The 25,309-nt window shown below is 34.3% G+C and overlaps 1 protein-coding gene across 1 annotated transcript; it reads left to right on the top strand.

Annotated features, from left to right (window-relative positions):
• The first annotated feature begins 341 nt into the window (after nt 1-341).
• On the top strand, nt 342-14,195 carry LOC140433313 (leucine-rich repeat-containing protein 51-like). The gene is made up of 4 exons (XM_072521343.1): nt 342-516; nt 3,263-3,474; nt 5,756-5,932; nt 13,969-14,195. The coding sequence occupies exons 1-4, from the start codon at nt 420-422 to the stop codon at nt 14,065-14,067; spliced, it is 585 nt and encodes a 194-aa protein (XP_072377444.1). The 5' UTR covers nt 342-419; the 3' UTR covers nt 14,068-14,195.
• The last annotated feature ends 11,114 nt before the right edge of the window (nt 14,196-25,309 follow it).

Below are 25,309 nucleotides of genomic sequence, written 5' to 3'. Positions count from 1 at the left end.
ATGAATAAATAATAATTTTTGCAAAAAAATGTTGTTTTACTAATTGTGCCCGGGACTTATTGACCGACGGGTTATACATATGGGAGATTTGATTTTTAAGTCGTGTGTTAATATATTGTTAATGTTTTTTATATTTTTTTATATCGTTAAGATTATATTTCTTTCATTCTTTTTAAATATATTTTTTAAATCTTATCACTTTTATACGTCATTTTTTAATTTTTGTTTTGATTATTGGTCAACTATTATTATAATCCTCTTCACACAGAACAGGCCTAAAACGTGAATATTTTACATTTTCTTCTTTCATAAAATTCCATAACACACTCAACCAAAACATGCTTGACTATCGTGACACCTATTGTCAAATATTTGTTGTGTAAAAATTGCATTATTTTCTTATATATCTGGAATATACAATGGGCATTGACCACGACTCAATTTTACGAGCTGGAAAACCGGCAGATTTTTCGTTCAGGAAACTAACACATATTGATGTTCCAAGATTTTTAGAAAGTAAGTTTGTGGTTTTTGCTTATTACATCTAAATATTCAATACTTACTTAAATGGATTCATAAAACACTTTATTTCTGCTTCAAAAATATTTCCAAAATAGTATGTTTTCTTATATCGTCGTCAACACAATCATATTAAGCTAAATTATACAATTTTAATTTCAAAAACTAGCAGATATAGTTAAAAATGCAGAAAATTTTGAGTTACAAGTTTTTCTTCTTTTGGAATGAGACGTGCCTATGGAGTTACGTGGCTTTCTTTGTAACGCTGGATTTGAAAAAATTAATAAAAAGCATTAGTTATCGATTTATAAAAATACATTATCTGACACACATAAAAAATATCCTAATAATGAAATACAGACCAATACTTTTGAAAAACGTTTAACATAAAATTTAGTGTTATTTTATTACCTACGTTAGAAATGAAAAATAGACTCACTTTTCAACAACAATAAATAAAATTTTAATCTAAAATAAATCTAAAATAAAATCGCATAAATATGTACAAAAACAAATTTAGTACAACAGTGATATGATAGGACTTAAAATAACATAGTTAGTGTGCGAGATTGTCATAAAATGAGTGGTAATCGAAATCAAGGGTATTTTTTAAATACTGCAAATGTTCGAATTTGTCTTTTTTTAATGGTATTTTATTTGTGTAAAGCTTCGGCAGATCTGCGAAATTTTTGGGTATCACATTCTGATTTATTCGACAAGGCAGTTCAATCCAATTTTCACCAAATCTCAACTTGTAATGAATCGCTTGTGGTAATATTTTATAGCTCTAATATCTGTCACAACTGCATCACCCTTTTTTTTACCCGGTCGGATACTGCTTACATAGTTTACTGCTCTCTGGGTGTGCCCTTTCTCAAGGTATTTTTGTATAACTGTTACCTTCTGCTTTAAACAAAAGTTTAAAATTGCATTAGCTAGAGTAACATTACGATTTTGGTAAGTACATCCATCGCTAAAAATAATTATTTCACGTATATTTTCTTGTCAACTAACCTCAATTTTTCTTAGCTTCCAACAATTTTTCTAAAATACCTACTTACGATTACACTAGCAAATTCGGCACTGGTAAGATTCCCCTCCTACTCATCCCAAAGAAAACAATGCCTTTGTTTTGTGTGCAAGTTATAGAATATGAAATTGTGGATTGTCAACTTTTTTCTATAATATAGGAAAGAAACATTGTACTTAGGACATAAAAGGACTGTCTGTAAATTCATTGTCAATACAATGCTTTCACTGTTTTTAGCTTTAATTTTCTCAAGTCTCGCTTCTTGTTTTTTCAAATGATGTTCACTAAACGTTTCTTGGTCAAGATTTCCTGTTTTAAAAGAGACACATATTTCACACAAATCTTTTTTGGGTCTATACAAAGCCAACCTCTTTTCCAGACAAGCGTTTTTAAACGAAGATAAAGAGAGACTGTTCCTGTGAGTAGACATGAGACAAAATTTAAAAATAGTTCGTGAATAATTTCATACATGTGCAAAGATACAGCGAACGAACTTGTATGTCTTATATGAAGTTAATGGATGTGCAAATGGGAAAAATTATTGGCCCTGTGGAGCAAGTAATGTCTCAGAGGGACTAAACGGCAGTGGTAAACATAACACACGGCGTTGTATTAAAAACTTATGCTAGGTATCAGAAATTATTAACGCTTAAGAGTAGACTAAGACAAAGTTGTCAAAAAGTAACAATGGCTCGACACAGTCGCCACGATCGTTTCATTGTCCAAGTAGCTAGAACAGGCACAAGAATTTCTCACCCATAGCTCCAAATGCAACTTTTGGAAGCTACAGGTCTAAGTGTTTCTGTTAAAACGATAAGAAAAAAACTTCATACCTAAGGACTATACCTACAGCAGTAGAAAGTTACGGGTTCCCGAGTTATCCAAGCAGCTCAACATTGATCGCCTAAATTGGTGTCTTTAACACCAAAACTGGAACATTGGAAATTGGCAAAATGCGATATTTTCAGACGAAACCAGGATTTATGAGAAATCAGATAACCGGCGAATTTTTAGAGGGCGGGGAAGACAAGCAAAAAACATGAATTGCCAGCTCTGTTCACATATATAAAGGAGAAAGTGTCATTGTCTGAGGAGGCATTATGATCAGTAAAAAAACTCATTTAATTTTCATTCAACCAACTTTAACAACTCGTAGTTATGTTGCTTTGGTTCTAGAACCTGTAGTTAGGCTCTGGAGAGATGCAATGAAAAAAAATTTTCATGTATGATAATGCACCTCTACATATCAGCAGAGTGACTAAAGACTTCCTTAAAGCAAAACATATCACTCTTATGAGTGGACTGCTTGCTCACCCGAACTTAACCCTATAAAGCAACTGTGAGATATGCTTAACAGAAGAATTAAAGCTCACCCTGAGAATCCACAAAAGACTGCACAACAAATACAAGCTGCTCTTGAAGAATGGAACAATCTACCAGAACAAGATATTGACAATTTGTTTAAGAGCATACCCAAGCAAATTGAAGATTGCATAAGAGCTAGGACTGGTTAGACTGACTACTAAAGAAAACATAAATAAATAAAAGCAGTTTAAACATTAGTTGTTTTACATCGAAAGTTTTTATGTTATTGACTTTAAAACAAGTGGTTTCAATTTATAATTTCAAGAGTTTACCGTTGTCTTTAATTTTTATGTATTGGTAATTCAATTCCTTGAAAATAAATATTCTTTCTATTTTTTGATATTCTAGCTGTTGGTCTCGAGGGGGCACGTTTTACAAGAGTCGCAGGAGTTCCAGAGAGAGCAGAGTCAAAGAAATTTCTTACTAGATCCATTTGGCTTAACAACAACCAATTACGAAATATAACCAATATGGATACTTTGGCTGAGGCTGTTTTGGAATATCCTGCTCAGCTCGGATGGATCGATTTCTCCTACAACCGAATAACCGAAATAGATGAGGTATATGCTACAAAATTGAAACATATAATATGAGGGTAATTTAGGATATAAATAGGTTTAGAAAGTTGTTAACTTAATTAAGGGATACAGCTTTGTGATCATCAGCTGATGATTAATTATAGTTTAAAAAGTTTATTTAAAATCATTTATAAAAGGTATATAATTTAAAATCCCTTTCGGGCTACATCACAGAACGTTTTAGGACTAAAAACCCATCATCAGTGTTTTGTTACTTACTGAATTTTTAAACAAAATTTTATTTTTGGCAATATAATTGTCACAAATAAAAATTTTAAGTTGGCATTTATGACATTGAGGCTTAATTGTAATTGGTCGCTATTCTAACTTATTTATAAATTCAATTGTTTTTGTGTTAAGAAACTTTTTCAAAATTATATTAAAATTTCAGAGAAACATTTATTAGATAAGAACATTTTTATAATAATTCTTTTTGAAATATGTTAGCAGCAATTTTATTAACCAAACTAATTTTATTTGGTGAGTTAACAAAAATTTTTTTTTCTTTCTAGTTCAACTTTGTAAGATATTTTGTATTTTTTAGCAGCTCTTGATAATAATTGTAAACACGAGTCACAAGTACTTCATTTTTCTTACTCTTATATATAAATATATATATATATATAATTCCACTTTTGCGGCGTTTGGTTAGTTCAAAAAAGGGTTCCTAGCCTCGGAAAGATGGGTCTGTTTCTTATTTTGCAAACTTCCCGATTTTTCGTTAGTTATATATATATATATATATATATATATATATATATATATATATATATATATATATATATATATATATGTATATATATATATATATATATATATATATATATATATATATAATATACATATAATATTCTGTTTTATGTCACTTGCTTTAAATGTAGTTTACTTATAGTCTTCTTGCTTATTTCTTTCTATATCTCAATTCGAAGAGGAGAAACCAGCGAGTTCTAGATTAAACCTTCCTTTCTTATGGCCTCATATGTTATGTAGATGTCATCCTATGTGCAGAAAGCAACACTTACAAATTTATGAATATTGTGCTTATGATCCAGAAAATGTGTTAGAGGAGGAGACATTAGAATCGCACTGTATATGTAAATATACAGGTGCAAAATGATCTAATAAATTAATTGTTTCGAGAATATGTTACTTTGGAGACAAATCCCGAAACAAGACGATTTTTATTTTTAAATTATAATTTTTGACATATATATTATAATAGTGACGTTTTTCATCTGGATATGATGACGTAATCGATAATTTTTTTAAAGAGAATATGAGTCGCGTGCTAGCTCATTTGAAATGTTATTGAATTATATATTCAGCGATATAAACAATATTATAATTAAAAAACTTTAACATCAAAGTAAAAATTTCTGTTGTAATTGATATATACTTATTTAATTAAAAAATTAAATTAAAACTACAAATGGATTAGGTATAATAGTTGATTTTTTTGTTCGTCCATAATATTTAATTTTAAAATTTATTATTTGAAGGTATAAGTATAATAGTATAATATTCTTTATATTAATTTTTTAAAACCTACCCTTATCCATAAGATTTTAAGAAGTTAGTGCCAAATCTTCATTATGAACGGAACGCCCATGTTTATTTATTTGATGCTTGCAGTTCAGGTTTTTTAGTTGTAAAGCAACACACACTACATTTATAAATTTATTTAAAAAATCCTTTATAAAAGGGATATAATTAAAACACCCAATAGGGCTACATCACAAAACGTTTTTGGAATCTATATTCCATCATCAGTGTGTCTAAGTGTACATGTTTTGAGCCACTAAATATTTGGGTAAAAACCCGTTAAATGTTATTAATTTAAATTTAAGTTACATTATTGGCTCAGTTGCTATCAACAAGTCCTCGTAGACACTTTGTCTCAGGACCAGCAATCTCCAGTAGAGTCTTACGTTGCCATGTTATCAATTTCAATTGTAACTTTAACATCATAGCATATAAGATCCAATAATGTAACTTAAATTTAAATTAATAACATTTAATGGGTATTTACCCAAATATTTAGTGGCTCAAAACATGTACACTTAGACACACTGATAATGGAATATAATATCCGAAAACGTTTTGTGATGTAGTCCGATTGGGTGTTTTAATTATATACCTTTTATAAAGGATTTTTAAATAAATTTTTTGTGATACATCTTATACAGGTAGCTACAGGAACTTAGTTTCCTTGTGGATTTATAAATTGATAGCATGCATTAAATTTTAAACATTTATGTTTTAGTGTATAACAAAATTTAAAGATTTGAAGATTGTTTACTTTCACGGTAACTGCATCTCCGAATTGGACGAAATAAAAAAACTCAAGTCGTTAATAAATCTTAGAAGTGTAACATTTCATGGAAATCCCATAGCTAATCATCCGCAGTATAGAAGTTTTGTAATTGCAATTTTGCCTCAGGTAACTAGTATTAAGAAATACAAATAATAATTGCGCATATTGTTTTTTTCGATGGTAAAACTTTTTCAAAAGTTGTAATCGCTGTTTTTTGGTAGTCCGCCAATGAACCGGGAATATTTAGTAAATAATTTTATTATTAAAGAATTATTGTATAGATGTAATACATCAAGAAGGAAGAAATAGAATAGCCATTTGAATTCCAGTGTAAAAAAATATTTTTTGAACACCAAATCCGTTAAATGATTTCCGTTGTTATTTATGCATTGTTGGAGTCAAGCCTGGAAGTTTTGCATAACTCTTTGCAGTATATCGACTGGTATTGCTGCAATGTCATCACGAGTTCATTGTTTGAGGGCTGGGATTGTCCAGGGTGGATCACTTTCCTACACTTATGGCTTTACATATCCCTACAAAAAGAAGTCACAGACAGTTTGATCGGGAGATTAAGGAAGCCGTGGACTTTTTAAGATCGCTTGTAGAACACGTTCGACATTAGCAGGGGTTCGAACTGTTTTTTTACTTTTTAATCGCGTATTAAGATCTTAAAACCATAAACATCAGGCAGTGGCGAAGGAAAGTATCCGACGGGGCAGAATAGAAGAATTTTGTTAAGCAGACCAATACCCACAAAGGGTTGTAGCGCTATTAGAAGAAAAAGAAGAAAATCCGACGGAAGAGGTTGATAACGTGATATGAATAATAATAGGTCATGACGGGTTTACACTAAACTCCTACTATTTTGAAAGTGCAGTGAGTGAGTTTGAGTAGGCTTTGACAGCGTAGCCACGTTGCTCTCCTATCCAACGGTCCATTCTCAAGTAAATGGTAAGCCATGCAGATTCTGGTAGGCCGGTGACTTCCCAACCAATTCATTGCGCACTGCAACCCTAACCTCAAATCTTCCCATTTCACTGGCGGGTCCTTTATTTACTACTTACTATTAACCTAGAGTTTCTCCACAGATTTTAATGTAAAGTCAAAACAGAACCTATTACGAAACTAATATTTTCTTTACTTCTTCTTCTTGTAGTTCCTTCTCCTATCGGAGGTTGGCTATCATCACAGCTATCCGTACCTTATTGGCGGCTGCTCTAAAAAGATCTACTGAGCTGCAACTATACCACTCTCTTAGGTTTCTCAGCCAGGAAATTCTTTGTCTTCCTATCTTTTACCCTTGATTTTACCTTGCATTATGAGCCTTAATATCTCATATTTCGCACCTCTGGTAATGTGGCCTAAATATTTCAGCTTTCTTGTTTTGATGTGCTTTATGACCTCGCAATCCTTTTGTAGCCTTCTTAACACTTTTGCATTTGTAACTCGTTGGGTCCATGGTATTTTCAAAATCCTTCTATAGCACCACATCTCAAATGATTCCAACTTCTTTATATTATCAACTTTTAGTGTCCAGCTTTCCATTCCATAAAACAAAGTCGAGAACACGTAGCATCTCAAGGCTCTTGTCCTCAGATCCAGAGGAAGGTCTCGATTGACAAACATTGTTTTCATTTTTATAAATGCTTGTCTTGCAATTTCAATGCGTGTCCTTATTTTTCTACCTTAGTCATTGTTTTCATTTACCCAGGTTCCCAGATATTTGTAGTTATTCACTTTTTCTACTTGTTTTCCCTCGATATCTAGCCTTCCTACTGTATGTTGCTTAGAAATAATCATGAACTTGGTTTTCTTAACGTTCATTTGTAGTCCATATTTGATACTGACTTGATGTAATCTATTTACTAAGCGTTGCAATGCTTCTAGACTGTCTGCAAAAATAACGGTGTCGTCTGCGAATCTTATGTTGTTTAAGATTTTTCCGTTTATTGAGATACTCTGTTGTTCCTCTGATATTGCTTCCTTGAAAATAGCGTTGCTGTACAGATTGAATAACAATGGGGACAGCACTCAACCCTATCTAACACCTCTTTTGATTTCTATTGTTTCTGTTTCGACATTTTCGATTCTAACCTTTGCTTTTTGATTCCAGTACAGATTGACAATAACCCGTATATCTCGACTATCCACATTCTTTTCTTTTAACAGTTTTACGAGTTTCTGATGTCGTACTCTATCAAAAGCCTTTTGATAATCTATAAAGCAGACATAGAGATCCTGGGTCATATCTAGTCGTCTTTGCACGAGAACGTTAAAAGCGAACAGAGCCTCTCTCGTTCCTAGTCCTCCTCTGAATCCAAACTGGGTGTCATCTATATATTCTTCTATTTTTTGTATAGTCTTTCATGTATTATTTTGAGAAATATCTTAAGTGTGTGGCTTATTAAGGAAATTGTTCTGTACTGGGAGCATTCTGTCGCATGTACTAACTTTGGTAGTGTTACAAACGTGGACAGCAACCAATCTTGGGGTATTATTCCTGTTGTATATACTTTGTTGAACAGATCTAAAAGTATATGCAGTGTTTCTTCGTCAATGCATTTAATTAGCTCACTGGGTATCTGATCTGGGCCTACTGATTCTGCGATCTTTGCATTTCTAATTGCCTGTTCTAATTCGCACATTATTATTTTCGGTCCTGTTTGTTCCTCTTCTTGTATCATTCTATCATCGTCGAATAGTTTTATTATGTATTATTGATGAAGCCATCGTGAGATTCTATCCCTCTCTTGTCGTTTTCCCATTACTGAGGATCGGTATTTCTTCCAATATTCCTAACAATTTTTCTCCATTGGTCTCTATCTTCAGCTGTTCTGAGAGCTTCGCAGAATAAGTTTCCAACTGAATTTTTATTTTGGTGGGACCATCTAGTTGGTGATCGTCCTCTTGATCTTCTCTCCGGAACGTTTCAAGAAACAATTAATCTCTCAAAACTATCGCCACCTCTGCGAACCACGTGACCGAAAAATTGCAGAATACGTTGCAGACATATTGTGGACAGCCTTTTTTTAATTTCGAGTTGGTTTAGAATGGAAACGTTTGTCCTATGAGCTGTCTCAAGTTATGCGCAGCATTCTTCTCCAGCACCACATCTCAAAGGCATCAATATTTTGGCGCCCGCGTCCGCGAAGAGTCCAAGTCTCTGCCCGTATAGAAATATTGAAAATACAAGAGCATTCACCAGTCTCATCTTGATATTTTGAGAGATAGATCTGTCTTTCCAAACTTTAGTTAGGCGACTCACGCATTCTTTGCCATGCCAATACATCTTCGAACTTCTGCTTAATAGTTACCATCGTTAGTTATACTAGACCTGAGATAAACAAAACTATACACTATCTGATATTCCTGTAACATGTTACATGTTAGTCAGTTGAATAGTGTGGAAGCAGTCGACGACCATTACTTTTGTCTTAGCTTTAATGAGTTTCAGACCAACTTTATTGCTTTCGTACTCAACTCTTCGCAGGAGATTAAACATTTCTTGCTTATTTGCTGCTATAAGTGTAGTGTCATCAGCAAACCTTAAATTGGAGATTTTCCTATCAGCCTCTGTTACTCCACTGGCCCATTCATATAAAGCCATCCTCATGACATGTTCACCATAAATGTTGAATAAGTCAGGTGACAACACGCATCCTTGTCTAACACCTTTCTCGGTTTTAAATTGGTTTGAGAATTTCTGGTCTAGTCGTACTGTTGCTATATTGGACTGGTACAGATTTTTAATAAGTGTCACCAGGTGCAGTGGTGTGCCCATTTCTATTAAAATGGACCCCAGCTTATACAATTAAATGCTTTTTGGTAGCTAAAGAAGAATACAATCATAGTTACTTGAAATTCTCTAGACTTTTCAATGAGTTGTCTCAAGTTCAGCATTTGTTCCCGTGTATCTTTACCCTTTACAAACCCCGCTTATTCCTGAGGTATTTGGTAATGTAGATAGGTTTTTATTTTGTTTTTGATGATATGCAACAAGATTTTACTAGCATGTGTTATTAGTGAAAGTGTACGGTAGTTTTCTCATCTGGTGATAGTTCTTTTTTTGCGTAGCGGGATAAAAATTGAGGTACACCAATCAGGTGGCCATTTTCCTGAATTCTAAATAGCGACACAGATAGAATAGATGATATGTAATTCTTTGTAACCTACTAACTGTAGTATTTCACCTGGTATTGAATCAATGCCTGGGGATTTATTTCTCTTTAGCGATTTAATTGCATCTTTGACTTCAGCGAGTAAGACAGTAGGTTTTCTAGGGTAGTCAGAGGGCCATTGATTTTCTGCTGTTGCCTCGTTATTTTTATATAACTTGCTATTAGTTTCTCGCCATGTTTCCAATATTTCGGCAGTATCGGTCTTTAGATTACCTTCCTTATCTATTACAGACCACGTTTGAAATTTAAATTCTCTGGTAAGGAGTTTGATCTTCTGAAATAAATCCCTCGGTTTATTTCGACAGCCATATTCCTCGATCTCTCTGCATATTTGAGAGATATAATCAGCTTTGACTTTGAGGCACTGTTTGCTGATTCCTTTCGATAACGCTCTATATTCATTTGTTCCATATCAAGTTTTATGTTCTGTTCTGTTTTGAATCACAGTCCACCTATTATCAGATATCCACGTCTTACGGCCCGTAGAAACTGCTGCCTCACAGTCTTTTGCAGCCTCGATTACCTTATCTTTGAGATAGATCCAAGTGCTCTCAGGGTCACTATCTACTTGGTCTAAAGAAAGATCTTCTTCTAGGTTTTGTTGGAAGTCATTGATTTTTGATAGATTTAGAGACATGACTTTTCTTAGGGTTATTCTTTTGGGGGCTTTAAAACGAAGTCGAACGTTCAATACTAGGAGAATGAAAGTGAGACAGTGAATGACAGTGAGATTAGAAAACATATATTCCTCGCGGTCATGAGGTTAGTTCTAAATAACTATGAAGGAATAATTTCTGTAGGTAAAGTCAATGTATCCAATTTTTGCTTTTTCGATTATCTATTGTTTATAGCCCAAAGAGAAGAACAGCTTGCTCTCGACAAACTAAAAAGAGTTGGTGAGGAACGTAGATTACAAATTAATTAATATAAAACAACAACAGAATAATGTAAACTCGAAACACTGAATATGAAGTAGTAGACAGGTTTATATATTTAGGTAGCAAAATATAATGAAAGCTGTGAACAGCAAATTCTACTACATCCAACATCACCAAAATATGAAAAAACATCTATCTAAAAGCTTAAATTGTCCTGTTTTTGGTCACTCCAAAAGTTTTTGCCACTCCTATCTACCTTGTGTCCTTTTTATCCAGTTTCTAGCAATTGTTTTTATGTCTTCGGTCCATTGTTGGGTGGGCTGCCTATGCTTTGTGTCTCGGGTGGCAGTCCACTACTTTTCTTGTCTAGCGCTCATCCGTCATTCTACCAAAATGTCCGACAAAATTCGATGTCAGATGCAAAATAGCCTTAACAGCGTCTAGCTCCACGTCTTGTTCTTGGTCACTTATTTTTGAACTCGGTTCTTTTGACTTTTTCCCAGCGTTGATCTTTCCATTTTTCTCCTTTGATAGGAGAATATATTTTGTGAAGAAAAAATGACAATGTTAGATAAAAATATGATCCAGTTAGAACATGAATGCCCTGGAGACTATCGTATAAGATAACAGTATCGTCAGCGTATCTAAGATTATTAATCAGTTCACTACAGATTTTGACTTCCAAAATCTTTATCTTGCGAAGCCTGTTTAAAAATTATATCCAAGTAGATATTAAATAATAGCGAGGATACAATTCATTTCTATCTGACGCCTCTTTCAATATAACATTCGTTGGTTAATCTTTCATCGACTCGTGTGACTGCTTCCAATTTAAGTTTTCTATAATACGTAGATCTCTACCACTTAGGCCTTTGATTCTTAATATGATTCAAAAGCGTTTCCAGCTTTACCCTATTGAAAGCCTTGTCGTAATCGATGAAAGCCACATAAATATCTTTACATTGGTCGCGGAATTTTTGGAGAAGTACTCTTAAGCCAAAAAATTCCTCACGGGTATCCAGCGCATTTCTAAATCCAAACTGGGTTTCCTCTAGGTCTCTTTCAAAATGCATAATGCAAAAAAAAATCAATATGTGGCTTATCAGACTAATTAACATGTATTTGTCACATGTTTTTTCGCTGTTTCTTCGGAATTGCTATAAAACTAAACTTTAAACCATTCCTCATGTATTTCACCAGTAGTATACAAATCATTAAAAGCTTAACTAGAGCACTGATGTGGTCCTCTTATATCATTTTTAAGAGTTCAGCTTGGATGTCGTCTGGTCCTGCTGTTTTCTTGGTTTTGACTAATTTTGTTGCATGACAAAAATTCAGATTTTAAAATTTCAGGTCCTTCTTGATTTACATTGATGTGTATGTTTGGCATGTCTTATTATTTTTCTGCTTTTTAAGTACCTTCCCTTTAAGAATGTTGGCTATCATTACTGCTATTTTTAACTTTGATACTGCTGCTCTAAACAGCTCAATAGAGTTATAATTGTACCATTGTCCCAAATTGTTTAGTCAGGATATACGTCTTCGGTCTATGCTTCTTTTGCCTAGTATTTTTCCCTGTATAATGATCTGCAGCAACGCATATCTCTCACATCTCATGACATAAGCCATATACTGCAATTTTCTTATTTTAATTGTATTTAATATATACTTTTTCTTAATAATTCTTTTTAAAACGTTCTTGTTCCGAACCTTCTCGATCCAACTAATTTTTAAAATTCTTCTGTAAGCCCACATCTTAAATGCTTCTATTCTGTTATCTTATATCCTTTATATATTCTTTTATCATTATTCTTATATCCTTTTTTAGTGTCCAAGCCTCCATTCTATATAATAAAACAGAAAATACATAACACCTTAGTATTCGTAGTTTGAGTTGCAGACTCAGATTATTGCTGCAAAGTACTTTTCTTATATTATTGAATGTTGATCGGGCTTTTTCTATATGTGATTGGATCTCCTGTGTATAATTTTTGTTTTGGGTTACGTCCTCTCATATTGAAACTATTCAGTTATGTAGTTACTCCATGTTTCAAATATTTCTCGTTTCTAAATGACAACTATTTCTGCATTATCTACTAGAGATACTAGAGATGTATTAATGTTTTTCTTATTATATAGGTTAGCAATTTCTCGAATTTTCTTGTGCTGCAAATTGAGCATGCTATGCTTCTTTTCTAATTCTACCATTTCTAAACATATATCGGCCATCCACTTTTCTTTAGACGCTCGTATTTTTTATTATATTTCTCTTTATTTTCTTCTATATTCGTCTGCCTGTTCCTTGTATTGCCTCCTTTGTTCCATAAGGTCTAGTATTTCCTCCATCATTCATTGAATCTATTAATTACACTATGTTCTTCTATTATCTTGGTCATATATTCACGAAATAATTGCGAAGAGGGTTCTGGAATTATTAAACCACTTGCATCAATTTGTCTTCGTCGAGCCAATCAGCATCCTCAGACGATGTTTCATTGTAGCGTATAATGTGGAGAAGCTCATTTCCTGCTCGTATTGGGGGCAACTGAAATTAAAGAGTAGTGAACCTGTTTAATATTATAGTGCAAGGATCTATAAATACCATTTCGACTGTTATAACTTTGCTGAAGAAACCAAGTACAAATCGATATTATAGTTAATGATAGAGTGATAAATTTGATTAGATACCTTGCGAAGCTGTGTCTACAAATTACTTACTCAGATTTACTACAAAAGAGAAACAAAATGGAAGATGCACAGTTTTGGTATGCAATTTAAAAGAAAATAACAAAGCCATTTAAAATTATAAATCTTGAATATTATTTTTCTAACTTGGGACACGGGATAAAACATTAATTAATTTTTATTTGCACTACCTACTAACATACACATGTTTGCAAAATATTTTTTGCAGGATTATTTTTAGTACGCTTCCTAAATGTGGCGCATTGTATACATGAAATAAAATATTATAAATAAAAAGAAATAATTTGCAAAGATGGCTAAATGCCTTTTGATTATTATTATGATTTCAATATTGTTTAAACCATTTTGAATAATTAACCAAACATATTTTCTATACCATAACTACCATTACATATTTTAGCTGGCAAACCTCGATTTTACTCCAATTATACCGAATGAGAAGAAGTTTGTACAACCTGTGGATCTGATGAAGAAAAAAGAAAGAAAGATAGAAAAATAATCCATTTATTTTATATTCTACTTTAACCTATTATAAAATTTATATGTATAAAAAGTTTAACATCATGTATCAAAAATTAATAATTTCATATGTATATAATATTGCACTATTAAATTATAAATGTTTAATTATTTTATTTTTATTTTAAATTATGCAGAAAATCAAACGAACAGAAATGGACGCAGAAATTTTGTCAAATTAATTATTTATTAATAACAAGTAAACACGCTCTGGGAACGATAGAAGAAAGATATACTTTTGTAATAAAAAAAATATGTGCTAAGATTATAGTAGATTTTATAGTACACAAACAAGACAGAAGATTTAGAATTTGGTAGAAATCATCAAAACAGAAAACAGTTCACAAATTAGAACACAGCACAGATTAATCAAAGAATGTTTAAAAAATATACATCAAGATTATGATATCTATTATGACATGATAAAATAGAGATATATAAACTAGGAAAAGAACAGATAAAGGAGAAATATCAGTAAACAACAAATGAAGAATTTCAAAAACCAACCAATTTTTTTAAGAACTTAATATTCAACAAAACTAAAGGAATACATGAAAGTAGAAAACATATTCTTTTTCTAAGAGTCCCCTTCTCATTTCTGAAGGTCGGCAATATTTCTGACAAATCTTTCTCTATCCTGTGAGGCTCTCAATAAGGATTAAGGATCTTGTATTGAGACCAGTGGCAGCTAGTCCCATCAGCTAATACAAATCATTACGTAAAAAAAAACAAGTAATTCACGCGAGTTGACTACCCTAGTCCATTTTAATATGGCTCGAAATTTGACTTCAAATGCATAGGAAAAGGTTAGATCCAGTCAGCTTAAAGGCGGATTGACACAATCCAAGAATACTTGGATTTCAACTTCGACCAAGTGGACTTGTACAAGTGTACTTGTATCAAGTTGGTTGCCAGGGTTAAATGACTTGGATGTCAAATAACCATTGTAAAGATGACGGAAGTGATTATGGAAGGTGTTCTAATGGTTGCTGATATATTGATACATGAGCTTGACACCAAGAAAAAAGAAATAAAAAAGAAAAAATGCCGCACTTATTTCTAGCCTCCTTACTTTTATATTCTTTTATCCGTATATTCCATAAGGCTTTCTCAGCTTCGTATAACTCTCCCTTTCAAACCATTTTCTTTTTGTGTTTACTTCTTGTTTTCGATTTTTCGACATCGACGCCAGTTTAATTTTACAATACCACACTACTTGGATTCAAGGAAGTTGGCCAGTATCCTACTTAACTTGGATATAACCTGTTCATACAATCCGCCTTAAGCCGGGTCCAGACGAGTGTAACATGTAATGTAAGTACGTGTAATTTATCATCAATGTGGACGTCACACGAACGTCCAATGAATCGTGTAACGAATCTCGGTTTCCACATTCCACTTAGCAGTTGCAACGAACACGCCGAATAGGGAGGTCGTGATAGCAGGTGCTCCTTTTATTTGTATGTATTTATTAAATAAAGACCGGAAGAAACGTTCGGTGTGTCGATGATAGAAAACTGAGTTTTATTAGAAAAGATCTACTTTACTTGTGGAACTAAAATCTCAGCAATACGTGGCCAATATAAAAACTTAACCTGGATGTCGTCTACTGATTTTGAATATTTATTGACAAAGTTTGCATCTAAAATATCAAGACAAGATAGTGTCATGAGATCTGCAATTGCACCGCAAGATAAACTGGCACTTACATTAAGATTTTTGGCAACAGATACACTAGCGTTCAATACACTTTATTGAAGTTATACTTCTATACGCGCGTTCGACGTTGGAAATTTGTACGGGAGTGAATTGGTAAAACCATTATAAATGTAAGGTATAGGTAAGAGAGAGACAGAAGATATATTTTCTCTCTCTTTCTCCCTCGAGAATAAAAATGTACCTTTTGTAAATATATTTAATATTTATTAATATTATTATTATTTTATATTAATTCGGTAGATATATATACATTTGGCCAAAGTCTTTTGCAAATAAATATTCTTCCTGGAACTTCTATGATTCGTAATAACCTTTCCATTTTTGGAATACAATAAATAAATAAACATAAATACACAATACAACCAAAAAACTGACATAATGTTCTTGACAAATAATGGCATTGATTAGCCACCTTATTACAAGGTTTATGGTCGATTGAGTTGAAGCGTGGTATTTAGAACCAGAAGTGGCGAGTTCGATCCCAATGAGGGAATTACATATTATGTTCTGATTTTTGTCACTTTGGTTTTAAAAATCAAAGATGGAGAAATCATAATATATTTTTTAATATTGTTTCGCTAATTTTATACATTATTTAATTTTCCAAACTATTTTATTTATCATTGAATATTTAGTACATATAGTAGTCATGGGCGTAGAGATGAAAGGGACAAATATAATGATTGTTATTTTAAATTTCTTTTATGTATATGCATGACATAAATTTCAAAACAGGTCGATTTTATTTTTAAATTATGATTTTTGGCCTATATATGATACTAGTGGCGTTATCCATCTGGGAAGAAAGAGTTATTCTTTCACCGAGAGTTAATTTAATAAGATTTTCACAATTTAGTGGGGATTTTGAAACGGTGTCATAAAGAATCAAAAAATCCAGGGACCTAATGATTTATACAAGTGCTTTCAAATAATATATTAATTTCTCCATGGTCCCATTTAAAAGTATCTTACAAAATGGCGCCAAGACGCTATTAATAAAACTGAGGCTTAGTTCAGTTACCTAAAAATTTAGTAGTTCAAGTTTTAAAGTTCAGAAAAGAGTTGTTTGGGTGGGACTTATTTCGTTTTTGAAGTTATACTTCTATACGCGCGTTCGACGTTAGAAATGTGTATGGGAGTAAATCGGCAAAATGATTACATATGTAAGATATAAGTAAGAGAGAGACAGAAGATATATTTTCTCTCTATCTTTCTCGCTCGAGAATAAAAATGTTCTTTTTTTAAATATATTTAATATTCCAGATTTAGCCATACGGCTCTCACTCCCTCTAAGAGGAAAATTCACTCATCCCAGATACCTACGGTATCAAAAGGATTAAGCTCTGGTGGGACTCTTTCTGTGTTATCGAGTCCTAGGTGACTTGGTATGCTGGAGTATCTCCCAAAAATTTTCGTACACATCTGGACGTTGAAAGAAGTACAGCTTTCTGCATGGTCTTGTAGAGATGTTCATTCAGACCTAGCTTTCTTATGTTTTCTAGGAGGTTCTTCGGAATGACTCCAGTAGTAGAGAGAATAATAGGTATTGTCTGGGTACGTTCCATTCTCCACTGTCTTCGTATTTGAATTTCCAGATCCCTGTACTTGGCGATCTTTTCGTTTTGTTTAACACGAAGATTATTGTTGTTGGGTATCGTCACATTAATTAGTGTTGTTTGTCTCTTTAGTTTATTAACTAGTATGAGATCTGGTCTATTATGTGCCACTGTTTGGTCTGTGAGCACAGTGCGGTCCCAGTATAGCTTGTAGTTATCATTCTCAACTATACTTTCAGGAACGTATTGATAATATGGGAGATGGTTTGCTTGGAGAAGTCCCAGTTTGATGGCTATCTCTTTATGAAGGATCTTTCCTACTGATTCGTGCCGTTCCTTATATTCTGTTACAGCAAATGCCTGGCAACCCCCGGTAATGTGTTGGATGGTTTCTTGAGCCTGACATCCATATCGGCATTTGTCATTTCGGACCTGAGGGTCTTTGACGATATATTTCAGGTAATTTTTGGTTGGTATAATCTGATCCTGAATGGCGAGTAATGAACCCTCTGTTTCAGGGAACAACTTTCCTGATGTCAGCCAATAGTTCGACGCTTTACTGTCGACGTGGTCTTGACTGACCTCATTAGGATGTCGCCCGTGAAGAGGTTTACACATCCAGGTGCGCATTTTTTCTTCCTTAGTAAGATGGTTTATGCGCATTTCTGGTTCCCTCAGTTTGATCGGTGTTGTATCATCTACTGCACAAATCGCGCGATGTAGAGTAGATATCTCAGCCTACACCTGAAAATAAGTTCTTAAATTATTAATGTGTTTTTCTAGTTGCTCACTTATATCCATAAGTCCTCGTCCTCCTAAATACCGCGGTAATGTCGTTCTTTCTACTGCACTTCGAGGATGGTGTTTTTGTGCCTTTGTGAGGTGTGTTCGTACTTTTCGCTGAAGATTTTTTATATCCGTTTTTGTCCACTTAACAATACCAAATGAGTAGCTAAGCACGGAGCATGCATAGGTGTTTAGTGCCTTAAACAAATTTTTACTATTAAGGTGTGAACGAAGCAGCTGTTTTACCCTTCGTATAAACTCAGTAGTTGTTTCAGTTTTCATTTGCTTAAGTTCAATCTTCAACGCTTGCTTTATTCCAAGGTATTTATACATATCATTTTCACCCATGGCCTCGATGTTCTGACCGTTTTGCATATCGAATCCACCGGGCTGAACCTTTCCTTTAATTATATTTAAGACACGGCACTTATCAAGGCCGAAGTGTATACTAATGTCATTAGAGAAATTTTCCACTGTTTTCAGCATCTGATCCAGGTGGCATCGAGTAGAAGCCAATAGTTTTAAATCATCCATATACAATAGATGATTAAGCTTTGCCACAACAGTAGTGTTATTTTTGATGCTAAAACCTGTGTTAGTTGAGTTCAGTAGCTGGGATAGGGGGTTCATCGCTAGACAAAACCGCATTGGGCTCAACGAGTCTCCTTGAAATAGTCCCCGGTTGATTGCAATAGTTTCAGTTTCGATATTGTTTTCACCAGGTATTTGGAGGTGAATTTTTGTCTTCCAATCTGACATTATATGTTTTAAAAAGGTCACTATGTTATCATCAACTTTATATATTTTTAATATATCTACAAGCCATTCATGCGGCACTGAATCAAACGCTTTCTTGTAGTCGATGAAAGCAGTAAAGAGATTCCTTTTTTTGCTATATGCTTGGTTAGAAATGACAGAGTCGATGATAAGTTGTTCTTTGCAGCCCATGGAACCCTTAGCGCACCCTTTCTGTTGAGGCTCTATGATATTGTTTAGAGCACAGTGTTGGTAGATACGCCGGGCTACACAGGATGTGAGCAATTTATACAGAGTTGGAAGACAAGTAATTGGGCGATATTTGGTTGGATCTTGGGTGTTATTTTGATCTTTTGGTATTAAATAAGTTGTTCCCTGGGTTAGGAAAGATGGTATTTCCTGCGGATTAGAAATACTGTGATTAATTAATGCTGATAAGCACTCCAGAACTAATACTCCAGAACGTTTTAAGCCAGAAGTTTTGAATGCCGTCTGGTTCAGGAGATAAGCAGTTATGAAGCTCTTTATTTATTTTTATTTATTAATATTATTATTATTTTTTTATTAATATTATTATCATTGTAAATTAAACATATGCGTAAGTAAATTATGCATATTTTCATTTTTAAATACTTATGAATGTTGCATTTTAATTTGTATTGTATTTTTATATTAATAACAAAATAAACATTGAATTTTACTGCAGAGTATGTGCAAAACAATTTTTTTGCATTCAACTCCTTTCATATATATATGAAAATAAAAATATACATTTTCATCAAAATATTGATTCAACCCTTCATTTGCTATACTCCTATTACAGGTCAAATGTTGTTTATATACAGCAAACTATGCACCATATACCTATAAATTAATTAAATGAAATTAATCCTTTAATCAGTGACACGTCAAATAAGTTAATAGCGTAAAGTTATGACGGAACATCACTAATGAACGGAGGTGTAAATAGGGTATGAAAAACAATTCAAGATATATGTGTCGCCCAGTTCCATAATCAGTTAAATCCAAAATTTAAAAAAATGGACGTTATGATTTCAATGAATTCTTTGTTAGTCTCCTTACATGTGTGTATCTTCAAACTGTTCCAAACTCAGTTACATTGCGTTGAAAATACCGGCTGAAAAGTTCGGACTGTTCCAAAAGCAGTTAAATGTATTCGGTGGTCGGTTTCAAAACCAGTTAAATCTGTCAGGGTGTCAAAACAAGTTAAAAGAAATACTAAACCCACATGACCATGAGTTCGGTGCCACAGCCACTGTTAGTTACAAATCGACCACCGAAGCAGGTAGTTAAACATTTTTTGTGAGAAATAGAAGCGCTTGTATTGTAGTATTGAGACAAACCTAAAAGCATAACACTATTTTTTTTTTCAAAACATTAAAATAAACCATAACAGGTGCTTTTACTGGACGATACAGTTCTTAATATCATGGAGGGGCCAGCGGAAAATCCTGAAATCGTTGATAATGTTGAAGTAATAGCAGAGGCAACTGGTTCTTTGGCTAAAAAACGAAAAAGCAATCCTTCCACTTGGAAAAAAACCATTGCAAAAGTATCTAGGTAAGTTAATTGTAATTATTATAATAAAAATTTATACAGTGTTTCGTCAATATGCCAACAACCTTCATTATTTTACAGTGACGTAGAAGTTATTGGGATAAAAACCCAAAATTTACTCTGTATCTGCGCCTCTGGAAATGATCAATTTAGAAAAAAATGCTTGTTTTATCAAGTAGTACTAGTATACAAACTTTCATCATATCTACAGTAGGTACTAAAATTTTAAGAGATATCGGCAAACAATACAAAAAAAGTATCTCAACAACGACACATTTTGAATGGTATGTTAATATAACCATTTTTAATGTTTTTTAGAGGTATACTTTTATCCCCTGAAATTTATTGGCACATTTACGAGACACCTTTTATAATCCGTTATTATTCGTCTTTACTTATACCTTTAGATTCAGGCTAATCTTTCCTAAACTCTCATAACGTCAACTACAGCGAAAGCGATTAGGTAACTGAAAGTGTAACAAATTTGTTTTTTTAGGCACCGTCCAAAGGGATTTCCTCAAATGCCAAACTGCAAACATCCAAGCAAAAGCAAGTATCGATGCTCAGAGCTTTCCTTGCAAGACGTAACAAAAATCCATCGCAGATATTACAAAGATGCGGACCTACAATCGAAGACACAATTTATTCTGCAAAAAGAACCCGGATTCCAGAACGTACCTCAAAAAGAATGGTAAGCACTAGTTTCTACTTACCTAAGCAAAGACACAATAAAACAGAAAATATTAAAGTGTGTCGAGCGGCATTACTTGCAATACTCCAAGAAAGTCGAAACCGGGTGCAGTTACTTTGCCAAAAATTTCTTCAGACAGGTGTACTCCCATCTGAAACTCGTGGAGGAGCCCGCCACGTTGAAAAGTTTAACACAAAGAAAGAAAGCATCAAAACTTTTATTAAATCTTTTGTACCAGTGCAGAAACACTACTGTAGAGCAAAGAACAAACACAGACAATATCTTCCGAGTGAACTGAGCATTAAAAAAATGTGGTATATGTACAGTGAGCAACATCCAACTCCCAAATTAACATGCAAGTATGATTTCTTCAGAAACGTGTTTGCCACCAATTTTAATATCGGGTTTGATGCCCCATACACTGATAAGTGTTCTACATGTATACGACTTGAATGCGAGACAGCAACCGAAAAGGATGGTGACAAACGAGCAGCTTTAAAATTGGAATTGAAAGTCCATAAAGTTCGTGCTGAGAAATTTTATATGTTCTTACGAGAGAACAATGATAACGAGCTTGTGTTCAGCTATGACTGCCAAAAAAACTTGGTGTTGCCTAAAATACCTGATCAGGCTGCGTACTATAAGCGTCAGTTGTATCTTTATAACTTTGTTATATGTGAGGGGCACTCCAAAGCCACACGAAATTGCCACAACACATTCTCCTATCTTTGGACAGAAAACCAGTATCAAAAGGGATCCAATCAAATAGCATCTGCTTTGTACCATAGATTACAGAACTCGAACTTTGAAAATGTCACCACAGTCAAACTCTTTTCTGATGGTTGTGGGGGACAAAATAAAAACACCATTGTTGTTGGTATGCTTATCAGTTGGCTTATTAAGGATGCTCCTCGTAACGTGAATAAGGTGGTACTATACTTTCCTGTAGTCGGACATTCGTTCATCCCGCCAGACCGAGTCTTTGGAATTTTAGAACGACAGTTTCAAAATTTCAGTGTTATCAACAATCCAGACGAATACACTGATATCATTAAAAATACCTGTACTGTGATAAAGCTGGATGCAGACTGCTCTGTCAGTAACTGGAAAAGTGTCACAGAAGCTGTGGTAAAACCTCCAGGACAGTGGCATTTCCAATTTCAAAAAGCTAAAAAATTCATTTTCACACGATCTACAAGAAATCCAAACACAGCTTTGATCCAAGGAGAGGCCAACTACAACTTTGAAACGGGTGAGCCCAAGTCAGTTTTAAAAAGAGGAAAAGTTTTCGGAAATCAAGCTGTTCCGGAAATACCAGAAGGTGTGGCAGTTAAAGACGCGAAAATTAAAGATATAAAGTGTTTATTGGATCTCCATTATGGAACAGACTGGAAAAACAACCAGAAGTTAAAGTTTTTTGAGGAAATGTTGCAACAACCAATCGATCCTGTAGATGACGAAGAAGATGATTTTGAACTGAATGCTGAGGACGAATCTATTGATTAAAAAAATAGACACCAAATACTATTAAAAAAATGTACGAATAAAACTTTTCAGTAAAAATTGCTTCATTATTGTAACAATCTAACTAAAGCAAAAATTTTGCCCTCACAACAATATAATACTATGACATAATAGTTTCAAAAGTAGTTAAATCCTATTACTGTTCCAAAATCAGCTATAATAAATTTTTAATATTTTACAGTGCCTACATTTTTTCTTTAATTTTATACAATTTTTATTAGGAAAAAGCTTTATTTTTTAATTTTTTTTTGATAACAACTTTATCACGTTCCCTATGACGGTAGGTACGCAACTAGTTATTGGCCTATTCCCACAAATTTTTTCAAGTGGATTTAACTGATTTTGGAAATGGGTGACTCATATACAGTCGGAAAAATGAAAGATTACCCATAAACGATCATATCAATCACTTAATTTGTATTTGCTGTCTTTTTCTATAACAAACATTTGTTATTTATAGAAAAAGACAGCAAATACAAAATAAGTGATTAATATGATCGTTTATGGGTAATCTTTCATTTTTCCGACTGTAATATCCATTTGCAAACTATGTACATTGCTATGAACATCAAATGAATCTTATAATAAGCAGTGAGCCTTCAATTAATGCATCTGTTCGGATGTTTTTCACCCATTTAACTGAGATTTGTTCTTTTTTTACTACATCACCTCAAAGAACAAAGGTGTTGGATGAGATAGCTAATAAACGATTACCACGATCATCACAAACTAGATGAAATTTTCAATCACTTGATGGAGTCAATACAGTTTATGAATACCGAAATGAGCTGATACAAGTCATGGATATTTTAAAGAATGACAAAAGTATTAAATTGAATTTAACGATTGAGCAAACCGGTGCATATAAACTTAGATTACAGAATAAATATTTCATATTTTGGTTAACAGTTTTTCATAAATTCATGCCACATGTAGAAATGATTTTTAAGCAACTGCAGATGATTCACACTGACACCACTGCAGCTAAACAAAATCTGCAAATATTTAAAAAGGCAATGCAAAAAACTCGTTATGCAATGGATACAGTTATTGACCAACTAGATTCGAAGCTAGGATATAAAATAGGGTCAGGGATACAAGATCGTCATGAAGAAGTTTCATGCGTATTCTCCTTACGAAATGCCTATGGACAAAAAGCTTGAGGTAACAAGAGAGCTCTTTCCGGACGGCAGACGTCATGGTGTATGGAGGAATGAAGGAGCTGAGCGAGCTGTACCCTTTACCATGGATGAACTTATCGAGGCATTGGGTTCACTGAAGACTCGTAGGTCCCCAGGACTAGATCAGATACCACCTGAGGCGGTGAAGGGTCTAGGACGGGTGGAACCTGCGTAGCTTCTGAAACACATGAATGCACTGCTGGAAGCACAAACCTTTCCTGAGCCTTGGAGGACATCGAGGTTGATACTGCTTCCCAAAGCTAAGGAAAAGTATCGCCCCATCTGTCTACTTCCATGCATCAGTAAGGTGTATGAAAGGATGCTGCGAGTATGCATAGACGACATGATTGAGAGGTCACGTGGTTTATCAAGGAGGCAATTTGGTTTTTGTAAAGGGAAAAGCACGATTGATGCAATCATGAGTGTACTCGAAGCATTGCGGAACAGAGGGGATGAACATCGCTGGGCGGCCCTGCTGTTGTTTGATGTTAAGAATGCATTCAATACGTTGCAGTGGAACGAGGTAATAAAGGCAATGAAGGAGAGAGAATGTCCTGGTTACCTGATGAATGTGGTGGTGGAGTATCTGTCCGAGAGAAGGATTATGGTGGAAAAGGGCACGATCGTGGACGTGACGGCCGGGGTACCCCAGGGATCTGTCTTGGGCCCGACGCTATGGAATCTGGCATATGACGGGGTTATGCACTGTGAATACGGAGAGGGTACAACCCCCTTCGCATTCGCGGATGACCTCGCTGTACTTGTAGTGGCCCGGGATGAGCCAGATCTCAAATACCGGGTTCGAAACGCAGGCGGCGTCGTAAAGAAATGGATGACGCAGCACGGACTGAAACTTGCGACAGAGAAAACCGAAGCCATCATTCTGAAGGGGACAAGGAACAGGCAAAATATTGAATTAAAATGTGCGGGAGCACGTCTAACACCCAAGAAACAAGTAAAGTATCTAGGAGTGATATTGCACTAGAATGGAAATGGGGGGAGCACGTGCGGGAGGTGGTCCGGAAGGATGCGAATAGTGCGGCTGCGTTGAGGAGGGTGATGCCGAACATTGGAAGACCCAAATCCGAAAGGAAGAGGGTCTTACACGGTGTTGTACAGTCGATCGTCCTCTACGCGGCACCAGTCTGGAGCGAGGCGGTAAAGATAACGGCCTATAGGAGTCTCATGACACGAGTAGACAGAACAAGTCTACTTATGGACCATCACTGGATGTGTTCCGTTGCATGTTTTGGCGGTGGAAAGAAAAGAACTTTATGAGAGAAGAGGTCCAAACCTTACTGTGGCCGAGAGAAGACAGGAAAGAAAAAGGTCAGTTGAAATATAGCAAGAAGAATGGAACAACACGGAAGATGTGGCACAGTGGACGAAAATACTGATCCCAAATATTGGGTGAGATTGGGTGAACTGTGG

Source organism: Diabrotica undecimpunctata, chromosome 2 (assembly GCF_040954645.1).
Source record: "Diabrotica undecimpunctata isolate CICGRU chromosome 2, icDiaUnde3, whole genome shotgun sequence".
In the NCBI taxonomy this organism is placed as follows: Eukaryota; Metazoa; Arthropoda; class Insecta; order Coleoptera; family Chrysomelidae; genus Diabrotica; species Diabrotica undecimpunctata.
Note: the sequence above shows the minus strand (reverse complement) of the source record. Positions and strands in the feature narration are given on the sequence as shown.